The sequence below is a fragment of the Pholis gunnellus genome (genome assembly GCF_910591455.1).
Source record: "Pholis gunnellus genome assembly, chromosome: 5".
NCBI lineage: Eukaryota > Metazoa > Chordata > Actinopteri > Perciformes > Pholidae > Pholis > Pholis gunnellus.
Window position 1 is genome coordinate 25,525,735 of NC_136531.1, and position 27,669 is coordinate 25,553,403.

Genomic DNA, 27,669 nt, shown 5'->3' on the forward strand with positions numbered 1-27,669 from the left:
TTCTTAAGGAATGGCAGCATAGTTGGGATGTAGGAGAAACAGGAAGACATCTGTATGCTGTTCAGAGAGAAGTTGGCAAAGGGAGGCCATCTAGAAGAAGCACCATAGAAGAAAACATATTAACCAGACTGAGGATTGGGCACACAAGGCTGAACAAAACAATGTATCTAATAAATACACACCCAGCAGGGCTATGTGAGCACTGTCAAGTACCAGAATCTGTAGAGCATATCATTTGTCATTGTCAGAAATACACACTGGAGCGAGACACGTTGAAGAGGAAGCTGGGAGTTGAGGAACTAAACCTAACAGATGCATTAAACTTTGGGGCATTTACTACAATATATGAAAGAAACAGGATTGAGCAATAGAATTTAAATCACTGAAATGATGGATCTCCCTGTTTTGTTTTGTTTGTTTTATTTTGTAAGGGGATAGGGTACTCTGGTCCACACTCCACTACAGTAGGTGGTGGGAATGCACCTTTCACTGGATGCCATCCGCCATAAAACCTAAAAGAAGAAGAAGAAGGAGGACAACCCCTTAGGTCAAAACCGCAGCAGTGAAGCTGTGTGGACGCGTGTTGCTGTGGATCAGTGGATCACCCGTTACAGCAGTGTGGGCTGTTGTTGGCCGTATAGTGTTCAACTAGTGTCGCTTTCTTGTTATAAGAAAGTTGTTTTCATTTGCTGCCGTGTAAGCAGTTAACCGTTTTTGATAATAAATACTCCTTTTGTTAAACCTCATCCGTTGCTCATTCTCTTTCCCTGGGAATTCAACACCGTTACTCCCCGCATCCCGTAGACGCTAAAAGGGGAACGTAACAACATCCATAATGCCAATCTCCCGTTCCACCACATCCCAGAGGTGCTCTGTTGGATTGAGATGTGGTGACTGTGGAGGCCATTGGAGTACAGTGAACTCATCGTCATGTTCAAGAAAGCAGCTTGAGATGATTTGAGCTCTGTGACATGCTGCATCATCCTGCTGGAGGTAGCATCAGAAGATGGGTCCACTGTGGTCATAAAGGATGGACATGGTCAGCAACAGTACTCAGGTAGGCCGTGGTGTTTAAACCATGCTCAATTGGTACTAAGGGGCCCAAAGTGTGCCAAGAAAATATCCCCCCCACCATTACACCACCAGCAGCAGCCGGAACCATTGATACTAGGCAGGATGGATCCAGGCAACGTTTTTCTAATCTTCTATTGTCATGTTGGTGAGCCTGTGCGAATTGTAGCCTCAGTTTCCTGTTGTTAGCTGACAGGAGTGTTACCCGGTGTGGTCTTCTACTGCTGTAGCCCGTCTGATTCAAGGTTGGACGTGTTGTGCGTTCAGAGATGGTATTCTGCATAAATTGGTTATCAAAATGGTCATAAGTTGCTGCCTTAAAACAACCTGTTCTAAAAATAAGGACACAAGAGACAACGCATGGCGTGAAGTGGTTGCTTAGCTCTGTGAGCACAAAGTGGGGTTAGTGCAATATATCATCTAGTTCTGCACATACTCCAAGTCAACAAAAACTCTTCTACTCAGATCACAACCTTCACACCTGTGACATGTATATTCTTTTACATCAGAACATTTTTGACAGCTGTACATATTCATCTCAGAAACTCTCCAAAATAAAAGTAGAGTCTTTGGCTTTGTATTCCTTAAAGTTATTTAGCACAAAACTGTTTTCTATCCAATAGTTTCACAATGTCAGCTGGTGGAATGTGTTAAATACAAACATTACTGAGGAAACATACAGCACACAGCCCAACTGCTCAGGTCACTAATGTATAGAATAATAACTGTCATACTGGCAAATGAGCAACATTCAAGGCACAGGCAGCATTTCAAACTTAGGACTTGTGTTTGTTGAGACAGATTTGAAATGATGGGTGAAGACTGTTCAACTCCCTGTAAAGCACTGTTCATGGACCATGTGGAATGTCAGTTAACTAATGTGGTTTTCTTTCCCCTCAGAATGGATCCAAAGCATTACGGATTACTTCATGAAGCATATAGCCTACCATATCCAATCAGAGCACGGCTCTGTCCTCTGGGCTACGACCCACCAGCATGGCTCATTATGGGAAATGCCAGAAAGGTGGACTTGATCAAATTTTTAAACAACTTTGAAAAACACGCCAATTGGCTTTCTTTCCGAGAGTGAGAGGAGAAGATTGATATCATGTTCATGCGAGAGCGGGGCATCAAGCTTCTCATCTAACTTTCAAAAATAAAGCAAAAACAAATATTTCCCAAAATGTCTCTTTAATGTAATGTGAAGACGGTCAGAACATTGGACGTAAAATCTTTTTTCTTCACACTTTGAGAAACTCAAATCACTGTTTCCCGGAATGACTAAAGTACTGATATCAGATAGTAACGAATCATGAGGAATAGATTACTTTTCAAACGCGTTATAGAAAACATCCAAACTGTAGAAATGTTTCTGAATTGAAGTTCCAGAAGCCCTTAAAGGTCAGCGGTGCTGGTGGCATCAGGAAGGAAGACAACAGACTTCCCTCCATCACTCCTCCTTCCTCCGCCTCTCCATCTCTCTCAGCCGTCTCTCCAGCATCTCCACCTGCTCCTCCAGGTGAGCCGTTGTATCAGCCGCGTTGGAGTTCCTCAAAGTCCCGACGCCCAGCATCACGCAGACGCACACCAGCACGGCCAATCGGACGGCCATGGTGTCGTTGCCCACGCTGCGGTCGCTCAGGATGAGTCCGAAGCCAACCAGAGCCAGGCCCACTTTAAGCAGCCACAGAGCCCGCCTCAGAGTGGAGGCAACCAATCTGAAGACTAGGGAGATCAGCCAGTAGCCAATGAGAGCTGCGAGGACCCACTGGGTCACAAAGATCAGCCCCTCTGGGGTCACTTTGCTGATGGGGAAATCACCTGTGGCAAACAGGAAGCCCAAGAGCAAAGAACAGTTTAGTAACACGCTGCGATGTCTAATAATGGCAGGTTTTGATTCATTGTGGATTACAAAGACATTGTAATTTAATTAAAATCATTATGAGTCAGTCTGTTGCATGTTGTTTAAGTAAACCCATGTCCTTCATAGTCAAGTCGATTGCTTGGCGATCTGCGAGCACAGCTTCATCTCCATAGCCTACGATGTGTGAACGTTAGATGGTCCTGATGGGCACGGTAGCCCCAAGTACAAGTCCATTTACCACTGCAACAAATATTATATATACACTTCTATATAAAAGTTTTATATTTTCAGATTGAGAGTTTATTATTTTACAGTTTCAAATCTTCAAATCACAGTCCTCAAAGTTATATTCAACCCCAACAAACTTTTCCTACACTTATTTTTAGTTTGAATACATTAATATCATTTTCAAAGTTCAAGGCCAAAACTTAAACTTTCGGTTTGAAGTTGTTTTGTTTTTGTAAATGATCAAAACTACTGGCCTGGATTTGGCTCCATAGAAACAAGCAGAAACAGTTCATCAAGTTGATCCGGGCCACTTTATTTGAAGGTCCTACTTTAATGTCACTAATAGTCCCTCGTTGCAGCGGACAGAAGAAAACTGTGACTACAACTCAAAGCTGGAGCAGGAAGTGGGTTTGTAAAAATGTGATGGGTGTATAAAAAACAGGGATGATTTTACTGTTCACCTTTGTTTGTTTTTCTTCTAAATGAGTTGGACGAAACCTGTTTAGTTTCTCATCTGTCTGATCACTTGACTGCTTGTGTTTCTGACTCGTCTGACTCTTTTAGTGAGGTGAGTTAAGGTAAGTTAAGGTACGGTAATCCTTTATTAGTCAGTGGGGGAATTTGCAGGATTACAGCAGCGTAGTGGATAGGAACAAGCTAGAGACATAGGTAGAAAAACAAGCATAATAAATACGTAATCACACAGTAGTGGTATAATAAATAAGTAAAACACGTTAAAAAGTAAAATATGATATAATCGGACTGAATGGTTGTTAATATTGCACCTGGACTCATTTAAGACTGAAGACTGTCCTCGTGTCATCATCAGTCTGCAGCATTACAGGAAATAATAATGATATGGTTGGAGCGTGCGCCTTTTGAAGATCAGTAGAGAGATGGGGTGTGTGTGTGTGTGTGTGTGTGTGTGTGTGTGTGTGTGTGTGTGTGTGTGTGTGTGTGTGTGTGTGTGTGTGTGTGTGTGTGTGTGTGTGTGTGTGTGTGTGTGTGTGTGAGCGTGTGTGCGTGCGTGCGTGTGTGTGTGTGTGAGATGTTCACCTTGGAAACCAGCAGCCTGCAGGAAGTGTGAGGCGTACTGTAAGAGCACGTTCAGGCCCGCGGACAAACTTCCTGCCACGGCACCTAGGACCTGAGAGAAGGCCTGGAGGAGAGGTGTAACACATCATACAACTCATCAGACTATTTATTAGACATCCCACAAATCATTTCAACTGCTCTGAAGTCTGTAAACCATCAACAATCCTCACCAACGTTAAAGGGAGTTCCTCACCAACACATTCACCCAATACTCATTTTCACTGAACAGAGCCTGAACGCATCATAATAGAACGAACAGAACCGTCAGTTTAAACACGGATTGGTTGTTTATAGTGTAACATTATCAGAGAATAGAGAATCATAAATCATGTCCTGATCGCATATTTTACTGAATATTGGCGGAGAACGTTCGTCAGTACAACTTCATCTTTTACCAGGATGGAACCAGAATGGAACGCTTCCCGTTGCTCCCTATTCCTGACCAATGTTGCATCACACGTGACAGAGACCTTTCCCCTCAGAGACCTCTGTAGCCCATGTGTTAGTATGTGTTATTACAGGTCCTAGCTAGGGCTACGTGTGTAAATAAAGCGCATTGATGAAGAAAATGGACATATTCCCTTAGCTTCCACGTTATTTGTTAGTGTGTTGTTCGGACAGTTACGAGTTCTCGTCCAGTCAAATGTCCATAACATGTTATTTCTCTTTAGTTAGGTGCGAGTCTCTCTCTGTCTTTGCTGTGTGGATATATTTAAATATGTATGTCCCCTATGTCAGACATGAAAACATATGCAAATCCATGTGTTGCATTGCCTTCTCCGATAAGCCGCAAACTGTTGCACTCTTTTGACCGACTCAGTTCTTTCCACCTCTCACCTTCTGTACCGACAGCACCGTCTGTTCCCCGGCCAGCCTGCCCAGGTAAGTCCTTCCCTCCCCGGCCAGCTCAGCCAGGGCCGCCCGGAGCTCCTGGATCGTGCCGGAGCGACTCTCGAACTCTTTCTCCGCCGACACAGACAGCAACAAGGCGCTAAGAACACACAGCCCGCCGAGAGCTCTGTGAATCGAATGGTCAAACATACTGAAAGTAGCTAACCGACCAAAAAATAACAATCTTCAAGTAAAAAAACTAAGTTATGAGCGATAAAAAAGTGACTCCATCTACAGGTAAACAGCGACGGGGAGGCTGAACAGGATGTGGAAAGACGCATGGGGACAAAAAGAAAGAAAAGAAGATGTCTGCCACCCACTGGGCTGAGTGTGCTACAGGTTTCCATGACGGCTTTACTTTCTTTATTAAAGTCTTCATGAGACACATTTCACTCATATCTATACCGTGACATGTTTCAGTGCTGGTGAGAAAGTCCGACCTCCAGTTAATGAACTGTTTTCTCACTCAAACTCAACCCACCGAACCTCTGGCTGTATACACTGCATTCTGTGCGTTTACATACTGTTACTGTACTCTTTAAAATATGGACTCATGTGTCTGAAAATAAAGATGAATTATACTATACTATACTTCTAGACTGCCAGGGGACTTCCTAGGATACACTGAGCTGCTCTCTCCTCTTCTTCATCTCCTTCTGTATGAATTCATGTGTTAATGCTCATTACTGACTTTGCTTCTTCCCCGGAGTCTTTGTGCTTTCTCTCCTCACAGGATTTCATGGATCCTGGTTGTATCTGGACCCTGGTCCTCCCTCCTGCCGTGGCCCTGCTGACACCTGCTGCTACTACCATTATTATTATTATTATTAGTCACATTACTATTTCTATTACTGATACCATTACTGCTTTTATTATCATTATTCTGCTATGTCCACTGCTGCTGTTACTACTAGTAGTTGTAATTATTCTGCTTACCACTATCACTGCATGAGTCATTTCTGTCATATGCATTGCATGTGTAACTCTGTTATGTGGTTCATTGTGTACACATGGCATCTATCACACATCTGTCCATCCTGATAGAGGATCCTCCTCTGGTGCTCTCCCTCAGGTTGCTTCCTTTTCTCCCTGTTGTATATATATATTTATATATACAGAGTCCTGGGACAGAGGATGTGTACAGATTGCAAAGCCCTCTGAGGCAAATGTGAATTTATTACACACTAAAAGATAACACACAATCAATTAAACTGCAATTTCCCACATTCGTTAATGAACTCTATGAAAGACTTGTGCCATGCTGGTGCAGGAAGAAGGATGATGAGGCAGAACCCAGGGTTTTCTGATTGTATGGCACAAGGTGGCGTTTCACACACTTCCAGTCACAGGCTGCTTTACAGCACATTCCTCACCTTACTCTCCATTCTTCAACCTCACTAACCTTGGTTCCTGCTCGATAATAAATAAAAGATACTCAAACAAAGACAGCAGTGTAAAGATTGTAATACATATTCAACAATTCCTTGTATTTCTTTTTTTTTGAGAACTTGCAATTTTGCCCAATCTTTATAATATTTCGTCAGAAATCAGTCAAACTGGAAGAACATTTGTTTTCCATTATCGCTATTTTCTGGATTATAGAATATATTCCAAAACCAAATCACGTCTTTCCTCCAACTCAGCAGGACTGCAGGTGTGGTGTTGAAAATGGCGATGTTTACCCCTTTTCCTCGGAAACATGTGAAAACAGCTGTTTTTTAATCCCAGTTTTGTTCTGCCGCTTTCCTGCCATCAGAGTGTGCATTTGAAAGCCTGTTTTATCCCAACAGCTGTCTCATATATATATAAATACTGTATATAAATACTTTTTCTGTCACACACACACACGTGTTTAAAAAAATTCTCTCAGTGGACTATAGGTTTAATTCATATATATTTACATACAATTTTATTTGCATAAAATTAACAAAAATATATTAAAAAGTTAGTACAAAATGAAGAAACTTGTATTTTATAACACTGTAAATAGTCTAGAAAAACCAAAACAGTCCTTATGATAATGTATACTTTGTAAAATACACAAATCTATTCCAAAAGTGAGGAAAAGCTGAACACTGAAACAACACCATGAAACCATTTTCAGATTAAGAAACACATTGGAAGTCACAGCTCTCGGAACAAAGTGCAGCACTGCTAGTGAAGAGAGAAGTCAGGCTACCTCCTCACCTGCTGTCAGGTTCCTCAACGTTTCATCCTCACAGGCAATGACATTCCTGCCTCACCTGCAGTGGAAGTTTCTCCTCAGGTGCAATGAGGTCTCTTCCTCACATGCAGTGTGTTTTCCTCATCATGACTTTTTTTTTTTAATGTCCACAGATTCTAGACTGGATGAAGGTCTGGACTCTGAATTGGTTAATCCAGGATACTAACATTGCTAAGTATGAAAATGAATTCTTGACCTTGGAAAAAAAAATCCAATCCCAACTCAAAGCTCAGAGCTTCCATGTCAACCTGAACAAACTCCATAAGCTCAACACCATGTAATACAAAAGCACTGGGAAAGAAAGTGAGCCTAGGAATTGCTTTTTTGTTTGTTTTTCAAATGAGTGGTGCTATTTATATGTACTTTGGCTCTTTATTGTGCTCACTGACTTGATGGTGAACACTGTATATTCCCCACAAAGCGGCAGGTTTACTACAGACTACATCTACATGAGGTTTTCCTCCAGAGTGTCATTTACCCTCAAAAGGTGTGTTGCAGTGAAGCATCCCCTCAGTATGAGTCCGCCACTATGGGCTTCACTGTGGGAGTACTTTGATTACACTAAGAATGTTGATTATGTTGGTCTAAAAGGTAAAAATGTTATCTCAGCAGACCATTAAACCTTCTGCCCTCTGGCCCTGATCTCATGTGAGTTACACAACAGTCTTGACCAGTGAGACACTCTGGAAAGGTTAAACACACCTGAATCTGACCTGTTCAAATTCAGGTGTTTTTAACCTAAAATCACTTCAGTCACCTTGATTACACACATGTTGATGCAACGTTTAATGCACATTTCACGTGGTAGACAGTGGTGTGCCATAAGGAAGGAGAATAGATATGCAGTCAGTGATATTGTGTAAATGACAGACTGTTCCTGATCCCGCGCTGTCTCCATCGGCGCCCTACAGCCACAGAAATGTCCTCTACTTTCTGCACACATGGCTGCACTTTGCATCCTGCACCACCCAGAAAGTGTGCTGCCATTATCAGCATAGATGTTCACATCGAATGGCCGTACTAATGTCTTATGGTAGTTTTACCAAAACAATCTCTCTGTCGATTCACGTGTCAGAATTTCTTTTTCCATCTTTTCTCTGTCTCCTTTAATACATTTGTAAATGTGTCATATTTGAACCATTATGCCAGTGTTTAAGAGGTATTATTTCTGCCATTACAATACATTTTACTACAACTCTGTTGTTCATTGAAGATTTGAATTATTTGGCTTAAGTGTACAAATAACATAATAATCGGCTCTCGACAGACATTCATAAGGACACTAACAAAGCAAATGCTCCTCAATTGGTGGCATTTCAGGTAGAGCTGTGGATAAACCATAGATACAAGCAGATAGACAAAATCAATACACATACAACAGGCGATCAGTCACCTTTGTGAAAGAGGTCTTGATGGGAAGTGATCCATCACCTCAAAGACTAGTGGTCCAACGATTGATCAGTTCAGCTCGGTGGGTGAGAATGATGTGGTTGATGAAGCAGCTTGAGTGAGAGACTGTAAAACACAGAAGGAGAGAGTCAGCATTCATGTTAGCGCTCCCTCTCTTCTTCACATAGCACAGACCAGCCATGTCCACTCATGCGGTACTGAAATCAGTCTTTAAATGTGGACTTTGGACGAGGTGGTCTCTGAACTGGGACACATCTCCAGTGGCTGAATAGGTTGTATTAAAGGTCAAGGCTAATATTGGTGGAAACTTCATTCATTTTCAATGGGTGGCGCAAACTGGTAGGTTTGGAAAGAAGTAATGTCTGTTAAATTCAAAAAATGACATTGATTTAACTTATTATTTGGTACAAACTATAAGAAAAATAAACATTTCCTTCGTAGAAAAGATACATTTTAATCCACAGAAATACTATTCATTGTTAGTATCTCTATAAGCTCTCTTGGAGGATATTTCAGGCGCTCTTGGGGGCCCTCTGGTTGCCACGGGAATTTAAATGGCCGCTTAGTTCATTCATGCTTTGGGCCGGCTCTGGTGCCGCTGTTGCCCAACACACTAATGATGTTGGAATCAGCGGCTTTGGCACGAGTGGTTCAAGTCCTGACAGTTAAACGAAGTAGCTCCATTTCCTCCATCTCCGATGCTTTCTCGTGGTGTACCTCAAGGTTTGAGGGCGGGACTATTGTTTTGTCACTTTGTGTGCTTCCACTTGATCACATCATTAGTAGAGACAACTAATTGTTTCACTTTGATGCAACTTATACACAATTACATCTTCCTGTCAACCATGCTGATTCTTTGGTCAGCCGCTTGCTGATATTAATTGTCGAATGCTTTGTACTTCCTGCCAACTATACCAAGCCTTCTGCCAGAATGTATTAATGAAGTTATTTGTGATTCAGATCTGAATTTTGAAAACCAAGTACAAAGGGTTATCCAGTCCTGTTTGAACCGGTTTAGAAGCCTCTTTAAAATGTCACTGACCTGGAGAGAGTATTAGAACCATAAGAAGAAACACACAAGCCACATGTTAGCACCACAATACAGGTCTATTAGTCACTTACAAAGCCCAAAATGGATTTGCACCAAACTATATCTGTGACCCGCTAATCTCATATACTGTATCTATCTATAGACTACTGTATGTGTGTGTGTGTTATACAGAGTCACACAAAAAGCCCTTCTCACTTTTCCTACGTCGAGTTTTACTTTGTAATCATTTCTTCATTCCTTTTAAATGAGCACTGAAACAGTTGTGATGTGATTTGGATGTTCTTTGATTCGATCAATCAAGTCTTCATTAAGAGAAAGTGTTGGAGTCTTACAGCGTACTGTCCAAAGTTGCGTCTCTGTCTGAAGAGAAGGAAGCAGACAATGACAGAGATGACTGTCTGGGCCAGGGTGAAGAGGAGGAGGGACGACTTCAGCCCTCTGCTCAGCGTCTGTTACAAAGGACACGCAGCGACACAAACACAGCGCATTCATTAGGAACGACAGCAGGCTGTCAGAGAGGAGTATTATTTACTCAACATTTCTCATTTTTGTCAACTCATCAATTGTCTGTCACAGTACAGTTCATTGTATTACACTCATAGATGAAGCTATCCTGGCACCCCATACACCACACAGTGTGGCTCAGACTGTGTTTGAAATGTACTCTATCACAGCTGTTTCACTGCAAGAGAGTAAATGATCAACACAATAGTGTGTAACATCAACACTTAACACATGCACGTTCACGTTTAATAGCTCAATGCTGTGTTAATGGCCATTGGAATTGAACTCAATCAGAGTTAATACGTGATCACAGGAGACGGCATTATCAACACTACTGTTATTTAACCTGTGGTGTTAAGTTTAAAACACAGATCATGAACAGATCTGTGAAGTTGAAGTTAAAAATCTGTATGTAACATATCGGTATTCATTCAGATTGTGATGCGTGCATTTGTTTCACACATCTTTAAGTTGCTTGGTGTTTGTGTGTAGACTGGAACATGAATTTGCTACGCACAAATCGTTGAGCACATTTGTAAATCTTATTTCTTTGTTTGTAGATCATGTAATACACATTTGTGATGATTCTTTGACTAATTCCACTCCGTAGTACTCCGTAGAGAGCGCAGCAGCACGGGACCCAAACACTGACTGGTAAACAGGGTCCGTATTATTATGAACTACTTCTATAGCTTCTTCTTAACTAGATCCATCTAAATCCTGGTGAGCATGATAGCAAGGCCTTCATGGTGCTAAATAACTACCATCTTGAGTTTTTCCTGAAACAGCGTTAACATGGCAAAGCAAACAATCCGTTTCCCCATGAGACAGAATGATGTCTATCACACACTCATGTTTCCAGTAGAGGACTCTGCTTCCTTGCTAATGGATATAAAGCCTCTGTCATGTGGCTGCTCAGACGTTGGCCAGTTTGCACAGTGTACTTGCATAATGTGTTATTTAAGTAGCATGCATTTTCATACGAGCACCGTATACATTTCACAAATGAACATCAAAACCAAAAGGTTTCTTTGTTTCTTTCTTCTTTATACCTCATTCTGTACTAAACAAGTCATTGTACAACAAGGTTGCGAAATGAAGTAATAATAATGATATACTGTACTGTATCATACTTCACCATGTTTTGCTGTACCGTTTTACTACATCATATACTTGTATATTTCAATTTGATAAATCAAGACAAACAACACTCAGTATCATTACTACGTATTATTGTGGTGTACACTGTTTAATCATATCATGCCGCTTAATCGTGTCACTTGTCACTTTCACTTGTCACTACTTTGCAAATGTGTCTTTTATTACGCTTGTTCATTTTTGTATAGTTTCTACTCTTATACTAGTTGTATTATTATTATTTTATTTGTACACTTGTTTTTACTGCTATATTTATTGTACTTATTCTGTCTTTGTGCTGCTTACACCTGAATTTCCCCTCTGGGGATCAATAAAGGCTAATCCTATCTTAACACTTTACACTGAAGTATTTCAAGTCTTAAGGTATGTTGTTGGCACAGAAGCATGGTGATATGAAATGAAGCAGGTACCAACCGAGGCGTAGTGTTCCTCGTTACAGCTGGCATGTGGCGTCTTGACGCAGGGCGACTCCGGATTCCTGTTGATGTCCACAGAGTAGATGATCACAGCCACCACTGACAGCACGGTGGACACCCCGCTCGCTATCAGACACACCCGCAGCTGAAAAACAGCCACAGTTCACCTCTTTAAAATTAGAGGGGGCAATAAAGAACATGGTAGTAGTTATATGAGCAGCTGCGGTAGTACAAGTATTGTAGCAGCGACACAGCTGGGATTCTTTCTTTGGGGGGGGGGCTTTGGATCGGTGACAGAATTTTTGTATGTGTTGAATAATTGCAGGTTGTTGTTCTTTGACTCCAGACTCAGTGAGGAGGCCAGATGGCCTCTCATGTATCTCAGTCAAAGACAGCGTGTTTGTATTCAACCACGCATTACACACACACACCTACTGTATGTGTGTGTGTTGTCTATAGACTCACAATCTTCATGGTGCCGTGTTTGTCCAAGACGATAGCCACTGCTCCCGCTGTGATGAACTAAGAGCACACACACACACACACCCAGGAGACATGGAAGTCAGCACAGACAAACATTACGTCACAATGTTAAGGTCCCTGTGCTTTTCCTAGGTCGTGTTATGGGTTTTATTTTATTTAAGAACACATGATCTAAATCTGAAATCTAAAGAAAGAAGAAAAAACAAGAACACACACACACACACACACGCAGACTCACCGTTAAGCCGCTCCACCAAGGAACTCCAAGGTTGACCACTTCAGTTAGGACAGTGAAGTGCAGAGGAATGGAGTAGGACATGACCATCAGCCCCAGCATCACCTGACTCACCTGGCACACACACACACACACACACATACACACACTAACTTAGTGACACCAGTGATCCAGGATCCAGTTGGCTAACAATTTAGCACGACTGTTTCATAGGATAAGCCATGGCTTGCCAAAACACAGCAAAGAAGCGGTGCAGGAGGTGAGTGAGGAAAGCCTTGGTTATACTCTCTGCACGGACATGAGCTGAAATCGAGACATAGAAATGTTTGGATCTTTAATACTCCCGTGAGGGGAACCAACATTCTCAAAGCTCCTCAATTTTCTCCACCCATCCAGATAATAGATAAGTTGGAGGTCCACGGAAACATCACAGCAGACAACGGCCCTTCTAGGGTTCCATGTGGCAGGTGTTGCCTGTCCGTGCACATCCAAACATTTCCAACAGCGGAGAGAATTAAAAATGTTTAGGATCTTTCAGAATGTCTGTTTGCTGCTCGTCACAATCACGCATCAGCTCATGTCCTCTGTGGACAGAATAAAAGTGACTCATGACGCTGACAAGTCACCTGACAAAATGTCAACGTTTACTTTTTCGTTTGGCATAGAACAAGAACAGCGCTCTTCCGGGGCGAAAAGTCTAAGTTTGTCTGAGTTGTTACCTGTATTGTTTATCGCGTGCACACGCAGAAGGACACACATGCAGTGCACACATGTAAATCATGTTTCACAGTATTCCACTGATCTACAGGTGGCTGTAAACACACCAAGACGTGCTACAATGTGCCAATGAAGATAGGGAAGAAGAAGACTGCAAGCCAGTAAATATAGGTGTAATCAATGCAGGATTGAAAAGACTTTTTGAACAAAATGACTTGGCAAATGTTAAATGAATGAGCTAGGCTAGCAGTTTGCTCCTGCCTCCTGTCTTTGTGCTAAGCTAGGCTAAACACATCCTGGACCTCTCTCTACAGCGGGTAGAGATGAAACAGTGATCTTGATGCTCTTGTCCACGACAGCTAAAAAGTGTATCACAAGTGTATTCAAGAATGTTTGACTTTTCTTTTACACAAGCAAATCTTGGTCCATACTTAAAACTTTCACTCATCACTCTACAGATCTGTGTGCCAACGGACCTGCACTCACACACAGAGAGAGAGAGAGAGAGAGAGAGAGAGAGAGAGAGAGAGAGAGAGAGAGAGAGATCTGCCTGCACTCACCCCCAGACATTTTGGCTCTCCTCTCTGGATGGCAGAGCGCAGAGCTTGCTGTCTGTCAATCAGCTTGACAACATTTGTATCCTGCGACACCTGCACCGTCAGATCCCTGGAGACTGCCACCGACATCACCTGCGGAGGCAGCAGAGCCCACTTCTTTACAATCTGATCTGATCTTCAGATCAGGTCGTGCAGAAAACCAACAGAGCTGAACGTTGCATTGCAAAAACAACAACAAATGAAGTGAAATACAATACACATTGTTATAGGCATTCTTTCTTTTTATGTCATTATTCAATGAAAACTGCTGATGGGATTGTAATTATGAAGCAGTAACAACAATTACTACAATATTCACATAATATTAACTTACCTTAATGACCAATAGCTTTCAGTGTATAGTGAGTGGGACTAACAATATGTTTTTACAAAGTTTGACTTTGTGGCCAAATCTCCTTTAAAAATAGAACTTGAAAATGTTGAGAATGCAATCTCTTAAATAAATGAATACATTCAGCTTTTATTTTGCAGGAACTTGTCTGCATGAAGACATGAAAACGTGTCTGAACAAATCTCCAACTGGAACATCTTCACACAAACTCAATTCAGATTTAATTGAAAAAAATCAATATAAAATTGAATAGGAAAAATATATGAATCATACCTGTTGTGCATGTTTGAGCCCATAAAGCAACAGCCATGTATTATTCTATCATGGCTATTCATCGGTGTGGTCCGTTAAGACTGGTTCACATTGCTGGCACCCTTCAGACTTCTGACAGCTCTTTTTGAACTGCTTTGTAACATGGCACATGCTCGATATTGTTGCGTCACTAGATTCGCGTTGTTTTGCAAAGGGGCCATTTCATGATTACAGAAATCCGCCTTTGGATATGATGAAGACTGATTCCCCCCAGAAGGATCAATCCCCACATTATTACAGATGTGTATAACAATCAAAACCGACTGTCACTGCAAATGATTGTCATGAGCTTTACGCAGTAGGCTACTGCTGCTGCTTCTGCCATAGTGCAGTGATTTAATAGGTGGTGTGCGTAACACCACTGAGCGTTGACGCACACAAGGTTTCGCACACATTGATGAGAGTATTGCGTAATCTTGTCAACTCACATGACTTGGGCTGTTGAAGCTCATGGTGTTTTTGGGAAACAGTATTGTGCGCCTGTGCTCCTACAAAGTTTATCGACGGACCATCTCCTTAATCAGAAACTCATTCTACATATTAAATGAGACTTTACGCATCGTGTAAATACCAGTGTCCTCTCACTTTAACGGGGACAAAACGCATTTAGGTCTGTCTAGTTTTTAGAATGCACAAAATATCTCATTCCTACCTTTTCTTTCCTCTCAGGATAAATTAATAAATCTGTCCTCCTTTCTTTCTTCCGACCACTCCCTGCTTTCTCTTCTGTGCAAGCGGGTAAATGCGGGGATACGTTTAGAAAACGGACAAGAGACAGAGAGAGAGAGAGAGAGAAAGAGAGAGAGAGAGAGAGAGAGAGAGAGAGAGAGAGAGAGAGAGAGAGAGAGAGAGAGAGACTGTGTTCTCCGTCCTTGGATGAGAATCCAGCGGAGCTCCTCCTACGCTTCCTCTCCTAGTTTCGTGCATTCCAGAAGTCAGTTTGTTGTCGTGAGTCTGTTCCGTTATAAGTCCATCGACTGTTTTCCTCGGAAGGATATCTCAGGCAAACCTGCACTTGTAAAACATTTAGTCGAGGTAAGTAACCAGCGGAAACCTTCTGGGGTCACACATGGCAGGACAAATAAGTCTATATGTAAATCGGGTGGGGCGGTGGGGTCGGGGGGGTGTTTGGGGGCGCGTGTTTAAGTCACATTGGTTAATTTCTCGAACTGCAGTGTCGCATTTGTTTTTACGTGCGTAGAGTGTCTTTTGCAAGTTATTTTGGGGTACACTGACGTAGCATAGTAACACAATTCAACCCTTTTAAGATCTAAACATCATTATAAATCTGAAGCTGTGTGGGGCTATTGGTGTTTATTGCCCTGTGGACCAGATTGTAGGCCAGTTTCACGTGTTCGATCCTCCAGCAGTCGCGACATGTCTGTTGTTGTTGTTGTTGTTTATTTTATTTGATATGGACATCACAGTAGCATTAGAATTGTAACATACATTTATGCACAAAGCCCAGATGCACTGTGTTAAGTGTTTGTAGCAAAATGCTAATTTACAACACCTGTCCACAGGAGGCTTTTTTTCTTTTTAAAAAGAAGTTTAAAATGGAAATAAAAAGAAGTTAAAATAGAAAACAGGAACAGAGAAAGAAAATATATCCACAGATACATACACAAATACAAATACAGATTCATACACAAAGTGCAAGTGTGGTAACTATGTCATGACAGGTGTATTGCTCAGGACCCAAGGAAACACAGTGTTGAGTGTGAAGTTGTTTTAATTGGCCAAGCATTCGCCCGTTCTGATCAGCAGTGTTCTTAACTAACACTGCAGTTTTAAGTAAATTCAAAGACAATCGTCTCATCTATGTTATGATTTTAGGTAGCAGCTATAGGGCAAGGAAGCAAACACGGAGACAGCAGGCAGGTAACACTCAACAAAACTCCATGTAACAACCAACAGTGAAAAGACAGGACTAGTAATTCACAAGAAGCTAATGACACCAGACACAGGTGGGGAGACATGTGGTAGAAATGATGGGAATAGAGAGAGGCTGACTAGGCTTATTAAACACAGGTGACACGCAGAAAAAAGGAGGGAAACTCAGTCAAACACAGGACACATGAGGCACAGAACCTCAAAAATAAACAGGAAACAGACTAAATTAATATACCAGTACCACGACAAAGTCTGTTTTCCAATGCATTTTGTCCAATATTTTTGTCTTTTCCATTTCAGCCAAGTGTAAAAACTTTATGTTGCAATATTTAAATTTTGTTTTAAATTTTTGGAATTTCCACAAACAGGTGAATGGAAACTTACCTATTGACTGTGAGCTGTGAGGTTAAAGTGCCAAATTGTACTTCTCCAGCGTTTTTACACCTTTTAGAACCTGTATGCGCCCTCTCTGTATCCTATCGGTACCCTGTTTATACCTGTCTGTACCCGTATCCACCTGGTCAATACCTGTATTCCCCTTCTGTCTGTACCTGCATGTACCCTGTCTGTACCTGTTTGCCCTCTGTCCTGTCTTGTAACTACCATTTTTATACCCGTATGAACCCTGTCTATCTCTATATGTACCATTTACACCTGTACCTGTTTATACCCTGTTTTTACCTCACATGCCTAAGATATTGGGCAATGATGCCTCACAGAAGAGTCTGCGACAAACAGCTCATGAGTTATACAAGTTGGTGGGGCTAATTTGTAGGGGGTTGGGCCAACCGTCACTAATGAAAGAGGATCTCTCTGCTGAGTGCAAGTATGCCTCTCACAATATACTGCAACAAACGGTTCATCAATTATGAAAGAAAGGGGGGGGCAAATGTTTTTGGGGCAGGGATAACGGCAATCATAAAAGGGTACTCTGCTGAGTGCAAGGATGCTTCAACATCAACAAACAACAAACTGTTCTGAAGGTGGCTAAAGTGTGCGGGGCAGCACTGTGAGTCAATATTCGGCATGTACATAGATGTGTTCAGGCCTGGTCTCTTAATGAAGCATGGAAGATTTGGGGAAGTTTGGACAATGTATATTCGAGTCACACCAACAGAAAGTTGGAAGGGGGATTATACCAACCAAAGTTCAAAATAGTTTGCATAAAATACCAAAAATGCACAAAAATCTAAATGGCTGACCCCTGGTTGAGTGGGGAAAAGAATATATATCCAAAATCATGAGAGAATTGTCAGTACCAAATTTTGGACCAAACTAAGGGACATATTAGGGGGAGCTATGGAGCCTGCTGAATGTCCACAGGCTTTGAGGTGTATGCCAAGTTTTGAGTTTTCCAGAATACCAAAGATGTGTTTCAATGCTAAAAGTGTTAAGGAGGTGAAATGAAAATACACACAAAATCCAAAATGGCTGACTTCTTACCAGGCAAATAAAACAATTTGATTTTTGACATTGAAGATGACAACAATGATCTCACCATTTTTTTCTGAAAAACTCCACACCTGTTAAGTGCCCAAAATGGCGTATTGTCACATGACCTATGACATCATCGATCAAGGTATCGACTATTCCTTAGCAATTAAGCGTCACATTAGTCGGTTGACTATGTCCCAACTAAGGCCTTCGGCAAACGGCAATAAACCGACAAAAAGGGACTACGTAATGATGCTGATTTGTAATAAGTCTGAATTCATGTTTAGTTAGTTCTCTCCGCAAGGTTTACGCACACACACACACACACACACATATATACACATAGTTTGGTCCGGTCTATATTGATATTAGGGGTGGGAATCGCCAGAGATCCCGCGATACGATATTGTCACAATACTGCGATATTATCACCATACTGCAATATGCTGAGTATTACGATAACATATATTGCGATTTATTACCTTTTTTCAACTGCAAATGATGTCTCCAAAGGAAAACTGTGTCAACATGTTTTATCTAATAAGATAAAGTTTTCAGTCTGTTCATCTCACTTCAATCATTTTTATTGCAGCAAAATGGGATTGTCAAGCAGACAGACTGACCAACACTGTCATAGATGTTGCATGCACCTGACAAACTTAACTGAATGCAAACGTGTCTATAACTTCTATGAGTACGATATAAGAGTTATATAACTGGTATAACTTGCGATGCGTGGACGTCGAGGGCAGAGAGACAGTTATGCACTGCACTCTCCCCATGAGCCTGGCTGCTGTTGGCAGATTTAACGCCCGTTGTGAGGCCAGATTGCAGAATTGCCAGAAACACATGCACCATATGGTGCAAACAATGAAAAGATGCTGCCGTATTTACGTCTAGATGACGTTATGTTGAGTGTTGATGGAGCTGCTACAATGTTAGCATAGAATAGCACCGATCGATCCAAGCTCCATCGAGAAAACAAGTACAAATCGGCATCATTACGTAGTTATTTCGGAGTCCCTTTTTGTCAGTTTATTGCCGTTAAATCATAGCCAAATCAGTTTATTTTGTGTTCATACAGATGTAGTAAACAGCCGACGTGTGGCTTGCTAGACACAGTGAGCTCGATGAAACCTCTGGACTATGTTATGAACCAGACATGACGGCGTTTAGTTTCCCGTGATATCTGGGACTTCCACAACACGTACTGAGCAGAAATAGAGGTTATTTTTTCCACGGTTGATGGCGGACAGTTGAACGGCTTTCAGGGCGATAAGCCGCGCCCCCTCTCCGGCGCGTCCAGCGCGATTTACACGAATGAACACAATAAATAGTCCCATTTCTGATTTCTTTCTCCGATCGATGTCTCTTTGTTTTGACCAACTTCCTACCAATCTCACTGACCCATGACCTTTTCTGACCTCACCAGAAAACAACTCAGCACCATTAGTGGACTGAAAAAGCAATTGAGTACTAGTACCAAAAAGTTTATAGTTTATATAATAAAAGATCGATACTTGGCTTCCGTGTATCGATACAATATCGCCACGCAAAATATCGCGATACTGTGCTGTATCGATTTTTTCCCCCACCCCTAATTGATATGAGGTATCGTAGCGCTCTGGGTGAACGGCTACAGTATTTATTTCCTGATTCAACAACGGCAGGAAGTCAGTGATGACAGGAGAAACATCTCAACGCTGATAGGCTATAGCGCCGCAGCGTCACGCCATTTTTTCGCCAGTTTAAAAATGTCAACTCACGCTTTTGGGGCATTTTGGCGTTTGACGCGAATTTGCACGACTTCGCCCGAATTCAAATTCAATTCTTCGCCATCGCAAATTTGCGTCACTCCAGTCTCATCACGTCTGTGCATAGACTTTGTATGTAATCTCACGTGAGTAATTCGCGCCACGTTTGGTGTGAACGCAGCATCAGGGGGGCGCTATGGAGCCCGCTAGACAGACCTCAACGTAATCACTGTACATGCTCATAATATTCACTGTTTTTGATGTTTTCACCAGTTTTGTACGTTTTCAAGTACACCAAGGGTGTGAAAAATGGGTTTGAAGGCTAAAAATTATTATGGAACACTATAGAGCCGACGTGCCATGCTCATGCCCAGTTATGACTACTAGTTTGAATTTGGTTGCAACGTTTATGTGTATCTTAAAGTCCTCAAATGTGTTTATAAAATTGAAAATAATGCACCAAATTTCAATGGAACTTTATCCTCACCCTGGTGTGCATTTGGGGGCGATACAGAGTCCACTGGCCACGCCTGAGCCCAATCATTGCAAAACATTGCAATTTTTTCAAGTTCTGAAGCATGTGCCAATTTTTGTAACTTGTCAAGCATCCCCAGCCCCTTGAAAATTTAATTGCGAAACAGAATAACTATAAAAACAATGGGTTCCTTGCACTTTCAGTGCCACTCGGGCCCTTAAAACAAACAAACAAACTCAAAACTCGATAGCCCCATAGGGGCTACAACCCTATTGATAATAATCCTTTAAATTACAATGGGGCCTCCACTGACCAACCGGTGGTCGGTACTAATGACATCAGTGACAAATGTGTGCATGTTTCTAGACAACTCATTTACTAAATGTTCCTCCCACTTCTGGTGGGCCTTGTCAACTTATTTTATCATTAACCTCTCCTTCCCTCTGTCCTCTTATTCTCAGACCCCACTCTTTTCTTACCCTCCCTTCCTTCCTCCTCCTCCTTCTCTCCTCTTCCTCTCAACACATCTGCTTCTCATCCAACAGCATTCCTGTCTTTCCTAAGAGGATTGCGACATGTGGTTTTGATGAACTAACAGACTCACACTCTCTCTCTGTTCCCTTTCCCCCCCACTTTCACTACCTCATTTTGGTCTTTATTTTGCAAATCCTTTCTTCCTGTCCAAACAGATACGCACAAATACTACACACATGCTTCTGAGTTTCATTGGCTTCCCACTGTCCTTTCCCCTTTCTAGTGGTGTGTCTCATGATCATGTGGTCTGTTTTTGTTGCTCTTTGGGTTTGTTCATGTCTTTTCTTTTATTGTATAGTCTGCTCTCCTCTTTCTCTCTGATTATGGTATGCAGTTTTAAACATTGTTCTCTCACGAAAATGTTTGCCTTGGAAAGTTTCCTTTCTGCAGTTGGACTTATTTTAATGAACCATTTTATTGTGTCGATCTATGGTGTAATGATTTAATATTAACTGGCAGTTAACGAAGTATTTAAAGTGTAATTTATTACCTGGTGCCTTCTAAATGCAAGTTTGTTACCCATCTATGTTTGAAGATGGGATCAGGAGAGTTTTGGTCTGAGGATTGAGAGAGTCTTAAAGTCCACCAGTGGTGGAGGAAGTATTCAGATCCTGTATTTAACTGTACCACACTGTAAAATGACTCTGTTACAAGTAAAGGTCCTGCAGGGATAGATCAGGTGTTTTGAAGTGGGGTTGTATTAGGTACTACAAAACAAATGTCAGACTCCTAGAAAAGCTAATCTTAAAAAAATCAATATCCATTTAGGTGTACACTATATTTACTAATACTTATCCTACCTTTGTCACACCAATGCTACTACTGCTACTACTACCACCAGCACTGATACTACTACTAATAACAGCTACTGCGGCTCAGAATGTAGAACAAGTCGTTCCTCAATCTGAAGATGGGGGGTTCGATCCCCGGCTCCTCCAGTCCTTAGACACTTAACCCCAAATTGCACCCGAAGACTGTGCCATTGATGTATGCTGGGCAGGTTGCATCTTGCTTAGTAGCGCCTGCCATCAGTGTATGAATGGGTGTGAATGGGTGAATGATGACATGTAGTGTTAAAGCGCTTTGAGTGGTCAAGAGACTAGAAAGGTGCTATACAAGTACAGTCCATTAACCATTTCATAATGAAGTGGCAGTACATTCCTGACCACTTGCAGCAGGATCAGTAGTTTAATATATAAAGACATCATATTTATATGTTTTGGATTTAAAAATCTTGATTTGTAAAATAACAAGTATATAACAAGTAATATGAACAATATTAACCTTTGAAATGTAATGGTGTAGAAGTAGAAAAAAAGTACCTCCATTTTTACCTAAGTACAGAACTTGACTAAATGGAATTAGTTCCGTGTTCAGCAACTTTCAGTTGGCTGGTGGTAGCAGAATGAAAGTTGACATTGTACATGCAATGCAACATTGTATTGTGTATTTCTTCATATGGACTGTAATCGAGGGTGGTAGCACTTGGTTTGATTATAATAGAAGTGGATTTGTGGAAAAAACTTCAAATTCTTCACTTCAAATTTGTTCCCTTGTTGTATCTGACTAACGTTTCCTGTTTTGCAGTAACATGTCCTCTGAGGGTGTGGTGGCAGCAGTTGAACCCAGGTTACGTAGTCTCTTTGCCTGGTTTGACCATGAAGCCGCTGCGGTAAGATCAGGACACCATTCAGTTTGGGTGAAGTCACCTTAACTTGAATTTGAAGTCTAACTTCCTAAAGATGATTATTCGATAATGTGTAATGCCAAAACTCTGTCTGTGTAGGTGATCACCATCCTGTTGGGGCTGTTCCAGCTGCTGTTGTCTGTCCCACTTGTGTACACTGACCCAACTCTGCCAAAATTCTTCATACTGCCACTTGTTTTAGGAATTCTAGTACGTACCTCATGATTCACATTCTAATTCTTAGTCTGACTGTGTTTGTGTGTGTGTGTGTGTTTTTCTTTTTGGGGGGGGGGGGGGGGTTGTACATACCAAACTGACCGAACAGCACCAGACATTGACAAATATATTTTATTTTTATTTGTTTTTGCTGTTGTATCATATCGAGGATTTGTAAGAGTGCCGCTGCTGATCAGAGTAGAGTAGCAGTCAACGCTGGTTAAGGGAGGTTCCATTAGGAACTAATAGTATATGATACATGGTAAATGGACTTGCATTTGTAAAGCTCCTTTCTAGTCTTCCAGTTACTCAAAGTGTTGTACACTACATGTCAACATTCTCCCACTCATACACACATTCATACATTGATGACAAAGGCTACGATACACGGTGCCACCTGCCCATCAGGATCTAAGCTAATGCACGTTCACGCACGCTCATACATCGATGACACAACCATCAGGAGCAATTTGGGGTTCAGTATCTTGCCCAAGGACACTTTGACATGCAGACTCGAACCGCCAATTTTCTGATTAGAGGAGGACCCGCTCTAGTTCTGTCTCACAACCGCCCCTATTATATATACATATATATATATATGCATATATGTATACCTCTTGCAGATTAAATCCAATTTTTAACAACATTTCAGTCATTAAAACACCACCGGGCAAGAATTAGATAACCAAAGACAGCAAAATATATTTCAAATCTGGTTAACAAATGACCCAAACTGATCCATAAGAACAATCAAAGCAACGACAAGAAACTTTCATTTTGTAAGGGTTTCGGCAGTCCCTGTGGCATTTCTGTCCCAAATGACCGTACAGAAATTGAAAAAAGGGTTTGACATGAAATATATTACAGAAAGACTTGAATAAATTATTCTTGTTAAATGCTTTTAAATCCAAAATAAAATGATTAGAGGCAGGTTCCTTTTTTCTATGTATCCAGTTACGAAACAAACACATTTCTCTTCTGAAATCTGAGTCTTGATTTTCAGTTCCTTTAATTTAAGCTTCATGTCATCAAAATCTTGATCTGGCTAGCACATGCATTTTAATCAGGAAGTGAGTGAAATAAAGACGTACTTCAGTGGTCTGGCCACTCAACTTTACACTAACTACTGTTGGTTGCCCCGGTGCATGTTGGTAATCACAAAACGCTTCGCGGTGCGCCTGATCAACAAATGCAGCTAATGTTCTGCTACATTCAAGTGACGTTAGCCAAACTTTAGCTAGCTTTGTGTTACCCACTAATGTAACTTCATATGTTGATGTGAAACTATCTCTCTATGGGACAGCTGCAGTAGCTTGGAAAATGGCAATATATGTGGAACTGAGTTGGAGGAATTTACTTATCAGACCCCGAATGAGACAAGAATGTGGAAACATAGGCAATGTACTGTATTTCATAAATGAAATAGACGTTACATACCAATGTAGGAGCAAGAGGGCTGTTTCATAACCAGTTAAAAACTCCCTATTGTAACTTTAAATGTAAGGGTTACAGCTGTACACTCAATCCTAAAACTGAACTGAGTGTATTGAATCATTGAAAACAACCACATTCAACCGCCAGCTCACCCCCTTGCATACAGCATGTTACCTCCCGGTTACCAGCTTATTGAACGATCTGAAAACCATGGTTAATAATGTCACTACTGTAATAATTATCTGGCTCCTTATATGATGAATAGCCTATACACACAATAATCCTGCTGACACAACAGAGTGTGTTTTGATTATCCAGAGTAAATGGCTAAGGAGTAGATTACTGAAAGTAAAAACGGAGGTTATTTTAAGAATACAGCCTCCCTTTTACTGGAAATGAAACATAATATAAGTGTGTTCAAAAAGCACGGAGGAATAATCGATGAATAACCCATTAAAAACCAGTAGCAGACGCAACACACACCTGCTTTTGCATGATGGCTAGAGGTTTTCAAGAAGGAACCAGCAACAGACTGACCTTACTCTGATGGAATATATAAGACTGCAGGATAGATTTTTGGGATAAATCTCAGACAACACTCACGTGTCCGTATGTAAATTGAAAGGGTCATTGCTATAATCATACCACAACACTGTCACACTCTATCACTGGGAAATATGAACTTGATTTAACTAAATCAGACCGCTGAAGCCTCAGGTTAGCTTCATCTCAAGTCTAAAAGTATCTTTTTACACAGAACAAGGATTTTGTCCTTCATGAGTATGACCAGGAAGAATGATTACAGCCACCAGTAACCTTTTAAATGTGCATGGACATGTGACTGTTGTCTTCCTGTAAAGAGATGTGAAGCTATTCTTCAACGAGACAAACAAACATAGTCTGTGATCTTGAACAAATTGTATTATTTAAATCTGCAAAGTGATTCATGCTTCCCACCTCTACCTTAAAGCACTAAATCAGTCCGTGCATGGAAAGGATGTCGAAATAGATGAAATAATATACTGTAAGAAAAGAAATCACATGATGAAATACAAGGCTCTTTGCTGCATGTGCTTTACTCTGATGAAAGCAATTTTAGTCTGCCAGTTAAAGTACAATATTGTGTGTATTACAGATTGTGACAGGAGGATCATTCACCATTGCCAATGAAAGGAACTCCAGCAGACTACTGGTACGGTCACATAAACAGCTAATCTCAAGATTTATGGGAGATTTTGGGCAAACCAACACCTGATACATCATCAAGTCTCTGTTACATTGTATAATCTAAGAATACAAATCATTGTTTGTCTGCCATTTCTATCTTCTAAAACACTCTGTAACCTTTGTATTGAAAAGTGCTGTATAAATAGTGTATTCATTTATTATTATTATTATTGTTATATGCTAAGCTAAAATTCACAGTCAGCCAAAGGCATAGATTAACTTGACACGCCGAGCCCAAAAAAGACAACAGTAATACTTGGCTTACAGTAAATTCATATGTTCAAATCTGCAGCAATACAGTCAGTGTGTGGGTGTAAGTGCACAGTGATGGAACTTGACTGCCCTCCTCCACAGCTTCGAGGTTGCGCGTGCAGTCACGCGGTTGGCCTGCTGGGGGCGCTGCTTGCCTTCTGCCTCTACTGCTACAACCTCAGCACCTTATCCACTGAGCTGTGTGTGGAACCTGCATCCACCCATGGCTACAGAATGTCAGATGATAATTGTTCTCCCCGGGAACGCCTGGCGGTCAGTTTGCTGTTATCAAACTTTTCTTTTCTTTCTTCTCCGTTCTTTCCTCAGGGTGAAGACAAAGAACAAGAAGAAAAAAAACTGATCATAGTAATGACAGATGAGCTGAATGGGGATTGGGTTGGGGGGGATGGATAGATGAGCGAGATGGAAGAATGGTGATGATGATAAGGAGAAATCAATAGGTGCATAGCTACCATAGAAGGGTGGAAAGGAATGAGCGCAGCACCAACACATTTCTGACAGAAGAGATCAGGAAGAGTGGATGAAAAGAGTCAGCGTAGATTATTGGAGATGACTGCAGTTTAGTCACTTGGGTACGTATAGTTGTATGATGTGTTTCATTGTCTCCTGCAGGCCTATTGCTGGAGTCTGACACTGCTGCTGCTGCTCTATGACATTGGGGCCGTGGTCCTGCACTGCCTCCTGACTGTCTCCGCCCTCAGAGCACTCAAAACAGACTGATACACACATGCTATGTGATGAATTACTCCATATCAGCATTTCATTTTCTTTAAAAACACATCATTCTCCTAACAAAAGTGTCAATCCGGCAGATTTCTGTTTTAGTGGATTTGATGACATTTGATATTGTGACAGGTAGCAAATTACTCCTCCTCAGTCAATGGAAACTGACTTTCCAACATAAATGGAAAAATAATAATATAGTGGGATAATACACGAAAAATAAGTTATTTTCATACCAATGATATTATCGAGCCACACAGTCAGCCCATATATTGGCGTATTGTAGATATATCAATACAGGGGCGTTTCTAGGATTCAAAGAAAGGGGGGGCTTAGCTCCAAGCAGAGCGGCATGTTTTTGCGTGTTTTTGGGGCCCGTTTGGGGCCGCGGATATCCATTGTTTCAGACAGTTCATAGATTGGTTCAATCAGAAAGAGTGTGATTTTGCTCTGTAGTTTTGCTTGCATTCAGTATATGATATATTTTATATGATATGATATTGATAATCAATATCAGTGTATACGTACACTGAGATAAAACTCTGGGTTTTAAGTTCCAGAAAAAGAAGTAACTTAAATTCTGAGTCTGTTCCCATAGTAACTGATGATGTTCACCTTTTCTGTAACAAACCCTGAGTCTCTCTCTGGGTTTTTCCTGTTCCAATGTGAGGATGTCCCATGTGTACAGATTGTAAAGCCCCCTGAGGCAAATTTGTGATTTGTGATTTTGGGCTACACAAAATAAATGAATTGAATTGTGTCCTCCCATAAAACACTGTTTTATATCCCTATTCATTCATATATAAGAGCTTCTCGTCGCTAATTAATTAGTGGTGGCTTACCGTTGTTTAAGATGGTTGGATATTAATTTAATATCAGAAAAATCTAAAGTTACTGCTTTTATGTGTCGACAGTCATTTCTTTGAAGACTCAAATATTACACAGAGCTAAGTCAGCCTCAGCTCAGAATAACACCTCTGCATGTCCTTTGCTTTTATAAATATATATATAACATTGTGACACGGTTGATGTCAGCTGTGGAACTATGGAACATAATTCCTAAAATATTGGAGATTATATGTTAATATTTCTAAGTGAGCAGGATCGTGGTGAGCTTACACAATCTAGTTGTATAAACAGGCTGCATATAGTGTTTAATGTTGTTACATTTATTAAAGTAGCCACTGAATGCTGTTGAGTCAAGAACAAAATAGGTGTCTAATATTTAAAATCCACTGTATTTGAACCTTTAAATCACCCAAAACGTTATTATCATGTCTCTTATCTCCGTTGCTTTATTGAGCTAAAATGTCAACTAGAGCTATAACCCACAGTTAGATTCAACCACTTTATAATAGTCTGGTAAATCATGAATTAATCGACAATGCAGAATATAATGTATTTGTGTTAAC

General features: G+C 41.0%; 3 protein-coding genes across 5 annotated transcripts; 1 reads left to right on the forward strand and 2 right to left on the reverse strand.

The window, feature by feature from the left end:
* Positions 1-653: 653 nt before the first annotated feature.
* tmem109 (transmembrane protein 109) lies at positions 654-5,388 on the reverse strand. The gene is made up of 3 exons (XM_079159373.1): positions 5,096-5,388; positions 4,220-4,322; positions 654-2,892 (listed from the first exon to the last, which is right to left on the reverse strand). Exons 1-3 carry the CDS (start codon positions 5,297-5,299, stop codon positions 2,522-2,524), a joined length of 678 nt encoding a protein of 225 aa, XP_079015499.1. The 5' UTR covers positions 5,300-5,388; the 3' UTR covers positions 654-2,521.
* A 919-nt stretch (positions 5,389-6,307) lies between these two features.
* tmem176 (transmembrane protein 176) lies at positions 6,308-15,383 on the reverse strand. Of its 3 annotated transcripts, XM_079159353.1 has the most exons (8): positions 15,260-15,383; positions 13,908-14,036; positions 12,634-12,744; positions 12,378-12,434; positions 11,911-12,057; positions 10,167-10,283; positions 8,805-8,888; positions 6,308-8,699 (listed from the first exon to the last, which is right to left on the reverse strand). In XM_079159353.1, the coding sequence occupies exons 2-7, from the start codon at positions 14,031-14,033 to the stop codon at positions 8,832-8,834; spliced, it is 615 nt and encodes a 204-aa protein (XP_079015479.1). In that variant the 5' UTR covers positions 14,034-14,036; positions 15,260-15,383; the 3' UTR covers positions 6,308-8,699; positions 8,805-8,831. The 3 variants fall into 3 exon arrangements, with proteins under 3 accessions (XP_079015479.1, XP_079015477.1, XP_079015478.1); XM_079159351.1 differs by having other exon boundaries at positions 6,308-8,888; XM_079159352.1 differs by lacking the exon at positions 15,260-15,383 and adding an exon at positions 14,569-14,637 and having other exon boundaries at positions 6,308-8,888.
* Positions 15,384-15,476: 93 nt separating this feature from the next.
* On the forward strand, positions 15,477-27,024 carry LOC306695918 (uncharacterized protein). The gene is made up of 6 exons (XM_079159355.1): positions 15,477-15,642; positions 22,285-22,369; positions 22,484-22,594; positions 25,170-25,226; positions 25,616-25,786; positions 26,147-27,024. The coding sequence occupies exons 2-6, from the start codon at positions 22,289-22,291 to the stop codon at positions 26,252-26,254; spliced, it is 528 nt and encodes a 175-aa protein (XP_079015481.1). The 5' UTR covers positions 15,477-15,642; positions 22,285-22,288; the 3' UTR covers positions 26,255-27,024.
* The last annotated feature ends 645 nt before the right edge of the window (positions 27,025-27,669 follow it).

What these genes read in the sequence shown, in the direction of transcription:
- tmem176 (XM_079159353.1), bottom strand. Translation starts at nt 14,033, where the DNA reads ATGTCGGTGGCAGTCTCCAGGGATCTGACGGTGCAGGTGTCGCAGGAT. An exon ending in GAGAGCCAAAATGTCTGGGG is followed by an intron (nt 12,745 to 13,907) that starts GTGAGTGCAGGC and finishes TGTGTGTGCCAG; the next exon opens with GTGAGTCAGGTGATGCTGGG. An exon ending in CTTGGTGGAGCGGCTTAACG is followed by an intron (nt 12,435 to 12,633) that starts GTGAGTCTGCGT and finishes GTGTGCTCTTAG; the next exon opens with TTCATCACAGCGGGAGCAGT.
- LOC306695918 (XM_079159355.1), top strand. Translation starts at nt 22,289, where the DNA reads ATGTCCTCTGAGGGTGTGGTGGCAGCAGTTGAACCCAGGTTACGTAGT. An exon ending in GGAACTCCAGCAGACTACTG is followed by an intron (nt 25,227 to 25,615) that starts GTACGGTCACAT and finishes CCTCCTCCACAG; the next exon opens with CTTCGAGGTTGCGCGTGCAG. An exon ending in CTCCCCGGGAACGCCTGGCG is followed by an intron (nt 25,787 to 26,146) that starts GTCAGTTTGCTG and finishes TGTCTCCTGCAG; the next exon opens with GCCTATTGCTGGAGTCTGAC.
- tmem109 (XM_079159373.1), bottom strand. Translation starts at nt 5,299, where the DNA reads ATGTTTGACCATTCGATTCACAGAGCTCTCGGCGGGCTGTGTGTTCTT. An exon ending in CGGTGCTGTCGGTACAGAAG is followed by an intron (nt 4,323 to 5,095) that starts GTGAGAGGTGGA and finishes CCTCTCCTCCAG; the next exon opens with GCCTTCTCTCAGGTCCTAGG. An exon ending in GCAGGCTGCTGGTTTCCAAG is followed by an intron (nt 2,893 to 4,219) that starts GTGAACATCTCA and finishes TGTTTGCCACAG; the next exon opens with GTGATTTCCCCATCAGCAAA.